The following is an 18,175-nucleotide window of genomic DNA, read 5'->3' as shown; positions in this document are numbered from 1 at the left end:
TCTATGGACTGCTTTGTAAACACACAAAAACAGTAGAAAATTCACCGAGTTCACTCAGATCACATTCTCTACATTCTCATGATATGAACATAGACTGCAGCTCCTGACCTGCATCTGCAGGATTGTATGCACTGCACTTAATTTGTTTTTCAATGCAAAAATTTCTACATCGTAGGATCAATAAAGTCTTATCTTATCTTATGATTCCCTACTTAGATGAACAAGCAGGTGTTTCAAAAACAGCTGCATGTTGACTGGAGTTAGAGCTTATCCTTGTAAATTTACCCAAGCATTGAGTGAAGATAAATATGCTATCATAATTCAAAATATATTATCCTACAACACAAGTTTGTGGAACATCTGGTATCAAATAATAGAGATAAAACGCATGCAAGTTATTAAATGGTTGTAAATCTGCTACATTTCTTCAGCTCTTTCAGTTCTGATTGTAGTATTCCTGTAGTTTCATCTGTGGTCCTTTTGACGTCTCATCAACAATAGATACTGCCATTCAAAGTTGCCGGCTTTAACCAGAGGTTAGCCAACAGTCAGTCAACAGGGATTCTCCCCTTCATTCCTTGGGGCGTATCTGCTTTCCACTATAAACACACCCCTTTCACTCAACTGCAGAGTGTAACCAAGAAATGCCGCATTCTTCAAAAAACCTTTGACTTGGATTGTCAGCTATAGATGATTTTCTCTGTATTATTGTACGGTGTCTTTGCCTAATAACATAAAGCATTGAGGCCACAGTTTTGATTTGATGCTATATAAATAAAACTGAAATGAATTTCACATTCTGCAATAGCTTTCATTGTGAACCTCTACACCCATTAAAATATTTTTTTTTAAAAACCCTTAAATCAAATGGATAAAACTTTACAGTTAGTTTGACCATTCAGACATTTACTCGCCTCTGTCAGTGCGCCCCAGGGTGGCTGTGGCTACAATGTAGCTTGCCATCACCAGTGTGTGAATGGGTGGATGACTGGTTGTGTAAAGCGCTTCGGGGTCCTTAGGGATTAGAAAAGTGCTATACAAATACAGGCCATTTACCATTTTACTCTGCAAATCACCAAAACTATTTCCAGTAAACAGTTCCTCATTCATAGATACAATTTAAAAGTAAATTAAATACAGAAAAATAATATTCTTGCACACAAGCCTCCTCATAGATCCCAAACCAGATGTGGAGTTTATTTCTGAGACTGGTAGAACTTCATTTTTTATTGAGCCTAAATTGTTGTTTACAATAAATGCAGTCTACTACTATGTGACTTCCATAAATATTAAGGTTTTCCTTCCTGTTATTTAGTGGTGGTTTTTAAATTGATATTACGCTCATCTATCAGCCGGTAATCGGTCAGGACTACATCAGGCATCCATCATTGTCCTGTCAGGGATGAGCCATTTTAAGCGGCTGCATCTGTTAATTCATATAATGATGTTCATATTATGTAAGCAGCTATTAATGGGAATAATTTTTTTTAAATTTTGTGCTATTTTGTCTTTTCTGTATTTGCAGTCTGTTCACGCTGCTTCCTAAATCCCTCTTCTTCGTTGGTAAATTGATGATTTTTCCTTTTTTGTGTGTATTTGCACCAAACAGATATTATACAATATAACAACACGTAAGAAAGTGCCCCAAGCAAGTTTCCTGTAAGCTTCTTTGTGCCTTTCTATTTCTACAGATCTCAGTTTCCTAATCCCCAGTGACAAATTTCTTATAAAATCTTTTTATCAGTTATGTAGGCCCATATAAATTCTAATGCACATCTAAGCAAAGTTGTTTCTTGGCAGGAAAAATAGTCCCCTGTTCCTTAATCTAACAGCTCATTCCACCTCCACACCTCGCAGTTAAAGCAGGTACAGAGAACTAAAAGAAATCACTGCTTTTATCAGATGAATGCAGTACAATAAAAAGCTTATAGTCATCGTTTTTTTGCTTTCAGAGTTCTAAGCACAAACCAGCTGTTTGAAGCATTTTCCAATCAGATTTCAGGCTGCACTGATTCTCCTAAATGTCTTGATTTATACTTCCAGACTGAAGCATTCTCCATCATCTCTCTCTTCTTCTTCATCTCCTTTGTGTCTCCCTCCCCTCTGTTTTCTCCCACTTGATCGTCTTTCATCTTCTTTTCCACCTCTGATATATTATTTCCTGACCGATTTGTTTCATGTCCTCAGTGTTGAGTTTGCCATCAGGGACAAGAGAAGGAGGCCAAAAAACACAAAAAACAACAACTAGCTTTTGATTTCTGTGATTCTGTGTGATGGATGCTTGAGGGACTTATCTGAAGAACAAAATTAATCCAGGGACTTGTATCACCGTCACCTCGACAAATAACGTTTGATCGGCTGGATATGAAGCAGACAGCAATTTAAAGTTACTAATGATAGTTCCTTTCTCTTTGAATCCAGCTCTGTTTTTGAGTGTTTCTTTTTCTTTGACACCTTCAGTCCGTCAGCTGCCTAACCGTTCCACAGTAATGATGAAAAATACGTCTGTGCCTAATCACCTGCTTTTTAAAAACATACAAAGCCACATATCCACAGCAGACAGCCTCTACTCACCTACAAAACGTAATTTTGTAATGAGGAGCTTGATAGCACATCGACATTTAGCCCGAATGTTATCACCATGGAGTTTAATAACGGCACAGCAGATGCCATATCATGCTTGTCTGTGAGCCTCGAGTCTAAAAGCACTCTTCAGCTCTCAATCAAACATTGTGAGCGTGTCTGAGTTTGCATTTGTCACGGAGGGTCAGGCCTGCTACGTAAGAGTCTTGGGCCCAAAGTGTCAGGGCGGCTCTGGGTAAAATCCATCTTTAATGTTTCTCATTAGAAGGTTAATCAAGCAATAAGACATGCCAGAAATGACCAAAAGTTAAAGACTCTGACAAACTCAACCTAAACTACATAAAAATTATATGAAGAGATTAAATGGCAAAGAGATCAAAATCAACCACAATAAGACATGACGAGAGTCCAAAACTCCTTTTAAGAGAACAATATCATATTTTATATAGATAGTCTTCATTCTTTTTAAACGTACTTTAAGATGTTTGTAGAGAAGTAAAAGTGAGATAATGGAAGCAAGATTTACTTACTTACTTTACTTTCATTAACCAAACTTTTATGGGAGTAGGCAATGGATAATGGGTATTAATTTGTTAATACCTGGACATGAGTAACTTTATTTGATTATATAGAATAGAATAGAATAGAATAGAATAGAATAGAATTCAACTTTATTGTCATTGCACATGCACAGGTACAGGGCAACGAAATGCAGTTTGCATCCATCCAGAAGTGCTTTAGTGATATAGGTATATTACAATATATATTAGCAATAATATAGATATGTAAATATATTACAGAAATGGGTCTATTATGGTATGTTATAATGTACACGGTATGAAGTATGTTGTGAATATTCTATAACTATAGGTATGTACAGGCTATGAACAGGATATAAATATGAAAAACTATACAGAATATGAAATAAATAACTTTACAGAATCTGAGATATACAGCTATACAGAAATGGGAACTGTGCAAGTTGTAAACAGTTGTAGGGTTAAAAATTATCATATGTACAGAATGATTATTACAGAGCTATACAGTAGTGCAGTTAAGATAAGTGAGGGTGTAAATAGTTTCTACAGAGGCTATATAAAGTGCTAGTGGTTGTGAGTGGTGGTTCAGTCCATGTTATTATTGTGTTTGAGGGTACAGTTGTCCATTGTGGGTGTGTGTATGTTCTGTCTGTGAGTTTAACGTGGGTCAGATGTCAGGAGGCAGAGTTCAGGAGTCTGACAGCTGTGGGGAAGAAGCTGTTCCGGTACCTGGTGGTCTTAGTCCGGAGGCTCCTGTAGCGCCTCCCAGAGGGCAGGAGGGTGAAGAGTCCATGTGATGGGTGACTGGGGTCTCTGATGATTTTCCCAGCCCTTTTCAGACACCGCTTCCTGTAGATGTCTTTTATGGCAGGAAGTGGTGCTCCGGCGATGCGCTGGGCAGTTTTCACGACCCTCTGCAACGCCTTCCGGTCCGAGGCAGAGCAGTTCCCGTACCAGACTGTTATACAGTTGGTCAGGATGCTCTCTCACTATGGCAACGATAGAAGTTCTCCAGGATGTCTGAGGACAGGTGGTTCTTCCTCAGAGTCCTCAAGAAGAAGAGGCGCTGGTGAGCCTTCTTGACCAGCTTGGAGCAGTTGGTCGTCCAGGTGAGATCCTCGGAGATGTGGACTCCCAGGAACTTGAAGCTGCTCACACGCTCCACAGCCGTCCCCTTAATGTGGATGGGTGGATGTGGGTCAGCATTCCTCCTGTAGTCCACGATGAGCTCCTTGGTCTTCTCGGTGTTAAGCAGCAGGTTGTTTCTGTCACACCACTCAGCCAGACGATCCACCTCCTCCCTGTAGGCGGCCTCATCGTTGTCACTGATGATAATACTACACCACAGTATATTTCCAAATAACTGGTCAGCTTTTGTTTTTAGTGTTTTAGTGTTGTTTTAGTGACGTTGCAAGAATTTCAACATTACATTGTAACAAGTTCAAAAGTTCAAAACAAGGAATCAAAAGCATCATAGTAAAGTCCAGGTGGAAAGAGACAAAAAGGCTGCAAAAAGGCACAACGTCCTGTTGTATTATCATCATAATCACGCTCAGGTTATCACAACCTCTAAAGCTGCCTATTAGACTGCACACTCTTCAAAGATCTTCAAAGCTGTTCAGTCAAAAAACAAACAAACTTTAGTATCTGAAGCAGCTGTAAAAACAGATTTTTTTTTTCATTTCAGATTTTACACAAATAAAACATAAACACTCATGAAGTATGTACAGCTCTTTGGACTGTCACCAAATCTTTTACAGTCCTTTGTGCTTTCTAGAGGACCAACAGAGCCAGCAACAGCTCAAAGTTACTACAACTGCTTTAATACAATTCCCAGATGATGTATCTTACTGATTTTGCTGTTGTCATTGTTGTGTTTTGTAATGCAGAGCACCTTCTGAAACTGTACTACAGCATTTGCAGCTTTAAATACAATACCATCGATACTTTTAAAGTAGAAGGATGACAGTCCACCCACCCACGCTCCCTGAAGCAGGCAGCTGTATGTTCCTCTATGTTCCAGAAACACTGTTGTCATGGTGTTTCTGTTTCACGTTTCAAAATTATACATTCATGACTGTTGTCAATAAACTGATTAACTGGCTGATCATTTCTGCACCATCTTTCTCTTGAGAATAAAGCAAGACGAAGGCCGACTGGGATGGGAGTAAATATCTCTTTTATGAGGGCTGCAAAGCTTCACAGTGAAGCACCGAAACCAGTTTTCTGTCAAACCAGCCAAACTTAATGAGAATTATCCATCTTTGACCCTCCTGCTCCTAATGTGCAGCAACAATTTCAGTCTACCTTCTCTGCGCCCGTCCATCTCCAACCATCTCGCCCTCCTCCTCTCCCCGCTCTATCTCTGTCTCTTTCTGTCACTTTCCTTCTATTTGTTATGAGCCGGTAATGAGAACATGGCGTGTGGGAGATTGCTCAGTTTATCTCCTTCTACCCAGTTCCTGCTAGTATCATCCAAAACCTTTTTTAGACATTTTCTTATTACATTTATCACAACGTGTGACTGCCAAAGCCCCTGCAGACAATTAAAAAGAACAAATAACCCAAAACAATAAAGGAAGTTCACCGTTAAACGTTTTAAAGCCGATGTATATCGGGTAATAAAATGGGCAAGTATGCAAGGTGAACTGCTACTGTCAGCCACAGAGGGAGAAGGAAACACTGTCAAACCTCAGATTCAGCCCACAGGAGTAAGGTGGAGGCAAACCTGCACTTTCCTCCCACACTGTGACAGACAGAAAAATGGAAAAAATTGTTTTAGCTGCAAACTTAATGGAAAATTTGACGCCTTTATTTGGGAACAGATACGGTCCAACTGTTGTGTCCGTGCGGTGAAATAGAGCAGACTGGTGAGCTCCACTCAAAAGAAATATTTAAGCTCAAAGATCTGACTTAAAGTAATTTGATTACATTTAAATGTAATCCATGTAATTTTGTTACATAATTGCAACGTGAAATGTTAAAGTTAATGGAATCTGGTCAAATAAGTGTGTTTGATTGGTATACATTCAGTCTATATTTTACTTAACAAACAATTATTTGACTACATAAACCTTTGATTTAATATATGTGAAATATATGTACACACTGTTTGTGTGTATACAGTACTTCTGCTAAATCAGTGGTTTCAAACTGTGGGGCAGGGTCCTGGAGTGAGACAAGGAGCCACCACAGGTGTAGTTCTATGACGTGAAGTTGGATGTCATTTTCTTAAGGAAAAAAAAGCTGAGCTTTAACCTCCTAGGACCTGGCGTCCACATATGTGGACATCACATTTTTGGATGTCTGGATGAAAATACTTAATTTTTCTCTACAAGGGCCTGATATCCACTTACCAGGACATTATACTGCCACTGTTCTATCAAGATTTAAAACCAATGTCCTCATATGTGGATCTCATTTGTCTCAGAAATAAAAATTAGGTAATAAAACAAAAAATCTGGTAATTCTTTGTTTTTACATTCATCAGGTCCCAATCAACCCAAATAGCAAAGAAAAAATTAAAATGCATGCCATGAAAGAGTTCGGGTCTTAGGAGGTTAAGTAACTTGGATCTTTGTTTTATTGTTAATGAGTGATAGAAACCGTGGGCTGTGGGACGTGAACTTTTTTCAGCGTCTCTATGCCAAAAAAGTTTTGCTTGTTTACACAGATAAAGCCTGCAAATCAGTGTGCTCCGATAATAGTTTTGATTTATGACTATAAAACTTAAACTCATGTGAAAATCCATCCACTGCTGCACAAAGCCAGGTTTCCTCTCACCAGCCGACCCTAATCTCCTCTGGTACAGACACAAACACTAATATCTACATGAATCATAGAGGTTGTTATCTAATTGTAATGTTCTCCTCATGTCTCTGCTGTTGTCTTTCTCTGTAGGGATCTCAATGCCGATTCCTGTGCTGGGTCTCAGAGACCACTCCAAGGTCTTCAAAGATGGCAGCTGTCTGCTGACAGATAACAATTTCGTGCTGGTCGGCTCCTTCGTGGCCTTCTTTATCCCCCTCACCATCATGGTCGTCACCTATTTCCTGACCATCAACGCCCTGCAGAACGAAGCCACCCTCTGCTTGGACCAGCTGGTCCCACGGCCCAAATGGAGCACTACCTTCACCTTGAGCTTCTTTCCACAAACATCTTTGTCCTCCGAGAAACTCCTCAGGCGATCGATAAGCCGTGACGCCACAGGCAGAGGGAGCACCGGCGGGCTGGGTGGTGCCCGCGGGAGCATATCTGGCTCTCTCTTTGGGCGCCGCACCATGCAGTCGATCAGCAACGAGCAGAAGGCTTCAAAGGTCCTTGGGGTGGTGTTTTTTCTCTTTGTGGTTATGTGGTGCCCGTTTTTCATCACCAATGTGCTGGTGGTGGTGTGTGAACCTGACGTTTGTGACCCGGGAGTCATGGGAGGTCTGCTGAATGTTTTCGTCTGGGTAGGCTACTTGTCCTCTGCAGTCAACCCACTGGTCTACACGTTATTCAATAAGACGTACCGCGCCGCGTTTCTGCGATACGTTCGCTGCCAGTACCAGCCAGAGAAGAAACCTCTTCAGCTTATACTGGTGAACACCATCCCCCCACTGGCTTACAGCTCCACCCAGCTACCTTTGGGAGACATCGGGAAGTTAGGAAATGGAGTGGCGCATTGTAGCAGTGGAGCAAAAGAGTTCTCTTCTCCTGGGCAGGAGATGAAAAAATCCAGGCAGAACAAAAGCCAGGGAGACAAAGACGAGAGCTGTGTGTAAGAAACTGAAACAAAATCCTGGTTAAAGGCCAATCCAGTGCAAGCAATTTCAGTTTCCCCCCTCTGTGGTTACAGTGTAGGGTCTGAGATTTTAAGTGCCAAAGACAATGTGCCTCAAAGTCAGGGGTTCAGAAATACAGAGGTCAAGCAGAAAAAGCAGAAGAAGCCTTTAAATGCTCAACATTTCCACAACAGTTTCCTCAGATTCACACAGCTTCATCAACAGATCAGGTGAACAAGGTCTGTGATTGCTCCTCAAAAATGTTGTAAACAAGCATGTGCATCACAGATCATCATCCCCATCTTCAGGCTCGCTGCTCTTTCAGAATCTTTTGTACACTGCCGCAAAAGACAAAATTACTCTTGACAAACATATCAATTAATTTTTTTTCACCAAACAATCTTTGAACGTTATCTTCCAGTCTGAGAGCCAAATCAGAGAGATGAAAAGACGGTACCGTCCGTGTGGATGATGTGAAACACAGTTGGGCACATCCCAACAAAACAGTTCTATTTTGTTACAACACTTTGGACAACAAGGGTGAAAAAGTCAGACATTGTTCACATAACTACATTTTCCATGGATGCTCAGCTGCTCTAACCTCAGCTGCCCCTTCATTTTGCCAGCTCCCTGGCATCAGTCATGTGGTGTCTACCTTCTATCATACCTTTGGGTGGATCAGTGGGGATTAGACTGGATTTCCTGCCACCTTATCAGATGATAGTGTTGGGAGGAGGAAGAACCAGGACGAGCCTAAATACACCAGAACTCCAGACACTTGCAGAGGTCAGATGAAGCTGTCAAAAGGGGATGAAAAAAAAACTTCTGCTGCTTCTGTATTTTATGTTGAAAACAACAAAAGGAAGAACATGTCTGAGGCAGACATTCAGTAATTAGAGAGAATCCATAAATGAATCTATATTTGTATTTTGTGCACATTTGTGAATAAATGTATATGACTGTTGAGGTTAAATAGATTTTATATGCAAATGAGAGGATGATTACTGAAGCTGACATGGTGCAGGATGAGTACAGCAGAGTAGGAGACATTTGATTGGCAGGAAAAAGTGTATTTAAGTGCAGTTGTATCCACTGTAAAGGTCATAGTTTATATTATGTTCAAGCCAAACTATCCGTGCACACTGGCATTTTTATGATGACATTTCCAAAAAAAAAAAATGCTTATATACTATCTAGTGTGTTTTGTTTTTTGTTTTTTACTGTTTTTGCTAATATGAGGAGAAGGATGTGAAAGGAGGAAAGTAGCTGGAACAGTGCATGAAGGTGAGCTTGCACCATGGATTTATTGCCAGGAAATATTTGGAGCGGCGTTTCAGACTCAGTCTCAGTGCCTGACACTTGCATGGGCTTGGTCTAAAATTGTAAAAAATCACTGTCTGCACTATGAATGCACACACCAACCTTGTCTCACCCTTAACTCATCACATAGTGATGTTTGGTCTGGACCACATGGATTCCGATTTTGACACCCTGGATATCCCTTTAATGTTGCTTTTGCAAAGTGCCACCTGGTACGGTTTACCCGGAGTCCATCAATGTATGGATCAGGCAATAATGAGCCTGAAGGTAAAAGTAATCCTGTGGTGTTTAGTCCATTTAAATCCAACTGAAAATGAAGATAAGATGGTGCACCCACTATTAGAATTAGAGTAGAAGAAGTTTCTGACCAAGCATCACTATGTAAGGAGTAAGGAATCAGTTTAAGGTGCCCTGTGGAGTTGTGTTTAAAACAAACACCAGTTATGTTCAGCAGTTCTTACCAAACCCACTCTGTTTATGAGCTTGTTTCAAAGAGGCCAGAATGACACAGTATTAGCAGAACCCAACTTTTCAGTTAGTGCAGGTCCCAATGAGCCTCAGCAGCAGTCACTGTGAGAGCTAAATAATTTCACCTACTGGTTAAAAACCTAGAATATGGGAACTCCCACTGATAGCACGACCATCAGTGTCGTATTACATAGTTATGTATTACTTTACCATGAGCCAAAATCTTTGCAGGGTACCTTTAAGTAAGTCACTGTCTTTTAATACTGCACCCAACATCCCACCAAAAGTCACTAACCAAGTGTAAGGAAAGGACAAAAGGAAAGTAAATAAATGGAATTCGCATGATAAGGTGGGGCCAGGTTTCACTATGAGCTCACCCGAAACCCTGACTGATTAGGACCCACACCCAGTTTCACACCTTGGCTCAGGCGATTAGAGGATCATCAGGGGGTCCTTTTGTCCCTCTGCGGGGGATACTCCCACTAGGTTTAAATCTGGGACTCTCCACCATTTGACCTTAGAACTGAAGAAGCTTCTCGGATGTGAAGTGAAACGTCTTCAAGCAACTTAAAGAAGTCCAGACGCTTTTCTCTGCAAGCTCCTTTGACTAAATAAATGGTGTTGCATATGTTATGCAGTTAAAACACACACCTACTCAACAATTTAAATTAGACTAGATGAAACAGATGGCATCGTCATGGCAAAGATTCAATGAATAATGAGAGCAAAAAGAATGCACCTTTTTTAACACATTGCTGTTTCAGTGGTTTTATACACTGAGAGGATGTTGAAAAAACAGCTGTTTAACAAAAATTAAGTCCTTGGAGTTGAGAAGTCATCATCAAAGTAATGAATCAGTTGCAGTTTAACATGTCAGGTGTTTTGTGGACACCTATCTATGCCTCATATGAAAAGCATTATTTTAACCCCTTTGTGGAGCAGATCTTCTGCATCAGACAGCTTCTCTGGTTCTGCTCTGCATTGTGACTAAACAGCCAGTGATTTTTAAAGTGTTAGAAAACCATCAATACCTGCTCATATGAAAACAGCATCATTATACTCAGTGGTTGAAATTTAATTTTAAAGATTACTAAATCTCTATAAAGACAGAGGATATTGAATTTTTTTAGAAGCCCCTGCACAGATCTACAATTCACTTCGTTGTAATAAAATGAAATATGGTGTTGGATGATGTTTTTCTGTGGTACAAAGCCACAGTGAAACAATAAATTTGTTATTAGGCTAAACATGCTCAGCGTTGTGGGACCTGTATGAGACATTGATGTTATCAGCATTCATAAGCAACAACTTTTTTCCTTGTAGACAAATTGTTGAGACCAATCAAATAACAGGAGATGCTGCAGAACAGGGTTAACAAGAGTGCTGGAAAGCAAAGGCAACCCGAAGCAGAGGTGGGAGTAAAAGCTGAATGTATCTGAACTTATTAAAGTTTAATATTAATAGTTCCTCCAAATATTAGCTTGGCTTTTGTAAGTGGACTGTAATAGAAAGTTACAAAATGGTATTGGCTTGTAATTTTACAAGCTAATACGTTTTGTTTGTTGGTTGGTTCATTTAAATTTTCTTCTCTAAGTCATTCCATTCTGAAGAACTGGCAATATCATACTGATGTAGAATTCTTCACATCCACCAAGAAAGTTAAAGGGAGCTCAGAGAAAGAAAAAAAGGTTAAAGATGTGATAGCTGTTGCTCTACATATCACACAGAGTGACTGTCAGGTCTGCTGTTTGAAAGAGGGAAATGATTTTTCTACTAAAGGATGTAGCCGGGTTAGTTACTGTTTGCCTCACCTGTTTTTCCAACAGCAGATGTAAGAGAACCGATAAAAGATTTAGGATCAGAGCAGCGAGGCTGCTTGTAAACAACAGTAATGAAATAAGAGAAGTATGAGCTCTGGAACTGTCAGTTTTGGGCCCCGTGGGAGAGAATAGCTAAGTGGCTAATTAAGCCAACAATAATACAGAAACAATGAATTCCTGACTAAATTCAGTTTGTTTTAAACCCAGGTCTTAATTTAAATTGTTTTGTGGATTCTATCCCAATCATTGTGAAATTATGTTTTCTTTTTATTTGCTAAGGTTAGAGTGCAAAATCAACTGTAGGTACTCAGATGTTAATTATGGTTTAAAAAAGAAAGGTTGGGTAATAATTTCAATATTTTCTTTTCTTTTCTTTTGTTTTGGTGAAAACCTGTTTTAACAAGATTTAATGTAATTTTAATTTGGAAAGACTTGGTAGTATTTTACAAAATTATGTCCCTCCTACAGTATCTCTAACTAGGTTATGTTTAGCAGGTTTTGTTGATGATTTAGGCACAAGAAACGAAGCAGAGGTGTAGTAAGACTAGAGCCACTGACTAAGTAACTTTTCTCTTTGTTCCATTTTAATTTCATGTGAAGGAATAATTTTGTATTCTGTTGTATTTCATTGTTTTATACATGCAACACGTATCGTCCATCTCTCTCTATACACAGAGTTGATGGCTAGGTGGAATATAACAGTCATTTATTTTATCAGGCCAAATAAAAAAAATGGATTTAATTTTGTGATAATAGTTATTAAAGTTTTCTCTGCGTACTTATTTGGTCAGATTGATCAGGCTGCTGTTGGACTATGTTGTGATCATTCACTTTGCAAAAATCCTCATAAAGTTTTAGGAATTTTGGACAAAAGTATCAAAAATAAAAGCCAGGATATATATAAAGAGAATTTTCCTAAAATGCCAAAGTTTTCAGAATCAACTGTCTTTGTATTTTTTGTAAGTGCAGCCATGGTGTGTAAAGGACTCTGTGGTTTGACCATATTGTTTGCCTGTTGTGTTACACATTGTGGTAGCACTCCTGGTTTTGACTTTTTTCAAATCTGGAGTCACTAAAGTAGCTGCTGTCTGTGTAATTCTGTTACTGTTGCAGTGATGTAAAGACCATCGACAAACTTATGCAGACAAACCTGGATCCAGATGTAACTCTGATTTTGAGACGTTTTTATGTTTTATAAACTAGTGTCAGTTTTGGAATTCGATGTTTGACGGTAACAATCACATTTCTTTAATATGTCAACTGTATGGATCTATTTTGTTTGTTTGCTCTTGTTTTTAATTCAAAGTAAAGAGAATAATTGGAGATAATGTCAGAGAGTCATTTTTTTTCTTTAAGACTTCAGTGGGTGAGATAAAGTGGGAACAAGTCCATCCATCTATCTGTTACCTATGCTTGACCCACCCGGGCTCAGTGGCCATTGACAGGAAGTAATACAAAAGTATTTCATATAAATACCACAGAAATAGTTAATAAAGATTATTTCTTTAAGCAGCAGGTGTCCTGAGGCCTGGTTCTGGTCTACAGCCTGGTGCCTCTGAACATTTGCTGCCTGTACTCTGAATCCAAAAACCCTCACAGCACATCTCCCCGACACAGCTCGCTGCGATATGATACAGCATCACATACCAACAGCCAAAGACGCTCCACATTTACATTCACAGAATAAACTGGGTCAGGAAAGAAATGGGGCTAAGGTAAAAAAAAATAAAAACCATGTTTACATGTGATGCTGGAACATGATTACTATAAAAACCCAGGAAAGGGAATACTCTGCAAACCTCCATGCTTCACTTCTTTTTTTAAACTAAAACTAGTATATTTGCGGGTTATTAATAATGTATGATGCATCAGCCATAAATCAGCCATTTTTCTTTCATCTCTCTTGTTTGTTTTTTATATATCTTGGATGGATCGACAGCTTGGTGAGAGAAAAACTTTAATGTCATTCAAACATTAAAAAAAACAAAAACAAAAACTTTTGGTTTTGTTTTTATGGTTCAAATTTGAAATAACTGACTTTACCAATACATGACCAAGTGAGAGGGGAGGGCCTTCTGCAGTGATGTGCATCCATACCAGCCTATTGTGGGTCTAACTGTGGGTGGTGACCGCAAGAACAAGACCAGCAGAAAAAAGCTTCCTGTTGGGGAAGGAACTCAGTTATTTGGTGGCTGTACGAGCAACAGAAATATATGAATAGCCATATTCATAATCAACAGCTGAGTAATTGATCAAAAAAATCATTTCATTGGCTGTAGCTCAGGTGGCAGAGCAGGTCAGCCACTAATCAGAAGGTCGGTGGTTCGATCCCAGGCTGCATGCCAAATATCCTTGGGCAAGATACTAACCCCATGTTTGCCTACTGGTGGTGGTCAGAGGGCCCGGTGGCGCCAGTGTCCGACAGCCTCGCCTCTGTCAGTGCGCCCCAGGTCAGCTGTGGCTACAACGTAGCTTGCCATTGCCAATGTGTGAATGTAGTGTAAAGCGCTTTGGGGTCCTTAGGGACTGAGTAAAGCACTATACAAATGCAGGCCATTTTTACCATTTCACAGGAAGTAGAACTAACTTTTTCGTTTTTTTTCCAATGTCAGTTTTTATTAGTAGCAGGGACAGCCTAGGGGGATCCGCATGAGTTAATAGCACAAAATATTGAATTTTCTCTTAATTATGGGTCTCCCATCTATCTTCAGAGGGCGACTGAACCGAAAAAAGTCAAAATTAGAAAACAGCTTCAGAAATTTCAGCTTCGTTGGAGAAGATAAATTAGATCAGTTAGAGATCTAACAAAACAAAGTCAGAAATATTTCTCATTGAAGGACCTGTAACAGCTGTAACCGTGGTTACCCCAATCTTACCACAAAAAAGTCAAGCTCTGGTTTTACATAAAACAATTCTCAAACTTTAGCAGTGACTTGATCCCTCTAGTTAACAGTAAACAGTATTCCCGCTGAGGCTAAGCTATCTGTCCAGGAAATCTTTTCATATTTGCTGAGTGTAAGCAGAGTCCTGCTGCTTGTGTACGGTAGCAGCCTTAGAGCGCTGCTCTTTGCTGTCCTTCTTCTGTTAACCAAGCAGCTGCGGCTATTTACAATGCTGCAGTGTGTTCAGTGTGACTCCCACAATTAAAGGCATGTAGGAAGCCACTTTTTGTGTGATGTAGGTCTTTGGGATTGTGTGGTCGCTAATAAAGCAGTATCTTCACATCATAGTTTTCCTTATTTCTCTCTGTGGTGCCACCTCGTCTCCTGTGTCCTTTAAGCCTCAATTCCTAAAACCCTTGTAAAAGAAAGAAGATTGATGACAGAGGAGGCTTGATGAGGAGTTATAATCAAGCAGATACTAGCGACTCCTGGACCTACAAGAAGAGCTAGGGCACACTGCCAATTTACAAACCAGGCCTGAGCAAAAGTCTACAAATAATCCTTCCTTAGCATTAACAGGTTTTGTTAGTAATTTAAGTTGATCATCTGTGTGATTAAACTTTTTGGTCTTCACTATTTGTGTCTGATGGCATCTCAGATCATAAAATAAAGCAACAGGCTGTAACATAACAATGACCAGACAATGCAACCGTGTCACATATTTAAATGACTTCCTAACAAAATGAAGGCTGCAAAGCAAGGATGTTTCATTTTACCAAATACCCGTCATCTGCACTGCTGGAACATCGCTTCTTCTGAATAGATCCACTTGCCTTGACTTCATTATAATATAATTCAGCACCTAATTATAATGATCACAGTGTATGGATGTGAATTGTGTGGATTTGACTGTGAAGTGCAGACCCATCTACATACCTCGCGAGTTTACTGTTGTCATGGTAACGGCCGTGTATGTACCACCCGATGCTAATGCTAACTCAGCCATGGAGGAGCTGCACAAGACAATAAGCAACCAGCAGAACTCCCATCCAAACGCAGTGCACATTATAGCTGGGGACTTCAACCATGCTGATTTAAGGTCAGTATCCCCCAGATTTGAACAGCATATTAAATGTGCAACGAGGGGGAAAAAACACATTGGATAAAGCCTACAGCAACATCCAAAAAGGCTACAGAGCAACCCCTCTACCACATCTAGGTTTGTCAGACCACATGTCCATGCTGCTGATCCCTGCATACACTCCCATTAGGAGAAGAGCCCCCCCAGTCACAAAAACTGTGAAAACCTGGCCAGAAGGTGCATCACATCAGCTGGAGCGTGTTCGAACATCAGGACCTTGAAGAGCACACAACATCAGTGCTTTCCTATATTAACTTCTGTGTCAACAGTGTCACTGTGGACAAACGTCTCCGGGTGTATTCCAACCAGAAACCCTGGATGACTAAAGAGGTCCAGGTCCTGCTGAAGCAACGTGACGCCACTTTTAGATCCGGTGATGGTATGCAGTACAGTGCAGCCAGATCTGAGTTGAAAAGAGGCATCAGAGAGGCCAAGGCAGCGTGCAAGAGAAGGATCGAAGACCACTTCAGCACCAACAACTCACGACAGGTATGGTAGGGAGTTCAGCACTTAACCAACTACAAACCTTGCAATACCACATTGACTGAGCTTGCGGAGGAGCTGAACCACTTCTTCGCACGCTTTGAGGTGAAGGGACCAGAGGCAGCAGCAGCAAAAACATCGGACAGCAGCAGCAGCCCAAGCCTCATAGTGCAGGAATATGAGGTGAGGCGCACACTGAGGGCAGTGAACCCCAGGAAGGCCGCCGGACCAGATGGGGTAACCACAAAGGTCCTAAAAGAGTGTGCAAACCAGCTGGCTGGGGTCTTCACTAAGATCTTCAACACTTCACTGTCCCAGTCCTGCATCCCGCCGTGCCTAAAGTCAGCCACAATTGTCCCACTGCCAAAGCGTACTAACATTAGCAGCCTCAACGACTACCGACCAGTTGCTCTAACACATGTTATAATGAAGTGCTTTGAGAAACTGGTCCGACGTCACATCATGTCCTGCTTGCCACCCACACTCGACCCGCTCCAGTTTGCATACAGAGCTAACAGATCAACTGAAGATGCCATCGCTACAACGCTCCACACCACCATCTCTCACCTGGAAGTGCAGGGCCGTTACGCCAGGCTGCTCTTTGTTGACTTTAGCTCTGCTTTCAATACGATACTCCCGGACAGACTAATAGTTAAACTGCTGGAAATCGGACTTCCTTCTACCACCTGCCGCTGGATCAGAGACTTCCTCTCAGACCGTGTACAGAGAGTTAGAGTGGGGCCTCATCTTTCCTCAGCCCTCAGCCTCAACACCGGCTCTCCACAAGGCTGTGTACTGAGTCCCCTACTGTACACTCTGTACACACATGACTGTGTTAGTTCCCACCCAGACAACACAGTCATCAAGTTTGCAGATGATACCACCGTGGTGGGGCTCATCTCTGGGGGAGATGAGACTGCGTACAGAGCTGAAGTTCAGAGGCTGTCAGATTGGTGTGTAGATAACAACCTGGACCTCAATACCACCAAGACAAAAGAACTGGTAGTTGACTTCAGAAGGAGGAAGTCCGAGCTGCAGCCTGTCAGCATCAACGGGGAGTGCGTGGAAAGGGTCTCCAGTTTCAAGTTTCTGGGTGTGCACATAGACACAGACCTCCAATGGAGCTCTAACACCTCTGCGGTCTTAAAGAAGGCCCAACAGCGTCTCCACTTTCTGAGAATCCTCAGAAAAATGGACCTGAAGAGGGAGCTGCTGACCGTCTTCTACCGCTGCTCCATTGAAAGTGTGCTGACATATTGCATCGGTGTGTGGTTCTCCAGCTGCACCACTGCACACAGAAAGGCACTCCAGAGGGTCATCAATATGGCCCAAAAAATCATTGGACATCCTCTTCCCTCCCTGAAGGACCTGTACAGCACTCGCTGTCTCAAGAGGGCACGCAGCATCCTACGGGACTGCACACACCCAGGACACCAGGTGTTTAAGCTGCTGCCGTCTGGCAGGAGGTTCAGGCTGCTGAGGTCCCGAACAAATAGACTCAAGGACAGCTTTTACAACAGGGCAATAGCCCTGATCAATGTAAATAGCTGACCTGACTGGATACCTACCTGGACTTTTTTAGGGGGGAGGTAACAATGTTTAAAACAATAACAATAATAATATTTATATTTATAACAAGGTGCAATAATAATTAGTGTGCAATACACATACACTTATTCTTCTTTTTTTATACTAAGTTAATATACTGTGTTGTGTTGTTTGTGTTGCGTTGTGATGTGTCATATCGTGTCGTGTTGTGTTATATGTAGTGCCGACGTAGGACAGTTTTCCAATTTCATTGTACTACTGTACTATGTATGACTGTGCAATGACAATAAAGAGTTATCTCTTATCTTATGTATAGATGTCTGTATGTACCCTATTTTCTGCGTAATGAGTGGGGCAATCTAAGATAAGATAAGATAGAACTTTATTAATCCCTCGGGTGGGTTCCTCTGGGAAATTCGATTTCCAAAAAAGCACAGCACCGACAGAAGTTACAGAGTTACAGAATATTATATACATACATACATACATACATACACACACACACACACACACACACACACACACACACACACACACACATATATATAAATACAGAGACAATATAAATGTCACGGGCTGCGACGGCAGACCGTGGAGTTGTAGAGAAAGTAGGGCCCAAACGCGAGAC

General features: G+C 41.0%; 1 protein-coding gene across 1 annotated transcript in view; it reads left to right on the top strand.

The window, feature by feature from the left end:
- htr2aa (5-hydroxytryptamine (serotonin) receptor 2A, genome duplicate a) overlaps window positions 1–12,871 on the top strand; it is a 97,766-nt gene extending 84,895 nt beyond the window's left edge. Inside the window, exon 3 of the mRNA XM_085248948.1 lies at window positions 7,023–12,871. Coding sequence (XP_085105074.1) covers window positions 7,023–7,885 — 863 coding nt within the window. The 3' untranslated portion in view covers window positions 7,886–12,871. The remainder of the gene's footprint in view (window positions 1–7,022) is intronic.
- Window positions 12,872–18,175: the final 5,304 nt, after the last annotated feature.

This window comes from Mchenga conophoros, linkage group LG16 (assembly GCF_057382185.1).
Source record: "Mchenga conophoros isolate Kocher_MC1m ecotype Shallow Benthic linkage group LG16, M_conophoros_male_GT1.1, whole genome shotgun sequence".
NCBI classification, from domain to species: domain Eukaryota; kingdom Metazoa; phylum Chordata; class Actinopteri; order Cichliformes; family Cichlidae; genus Mchenga; species Mchenga conophoros.
This window is presented reverse-complemented; position numbering and strand designations above follow the sequence as displayed.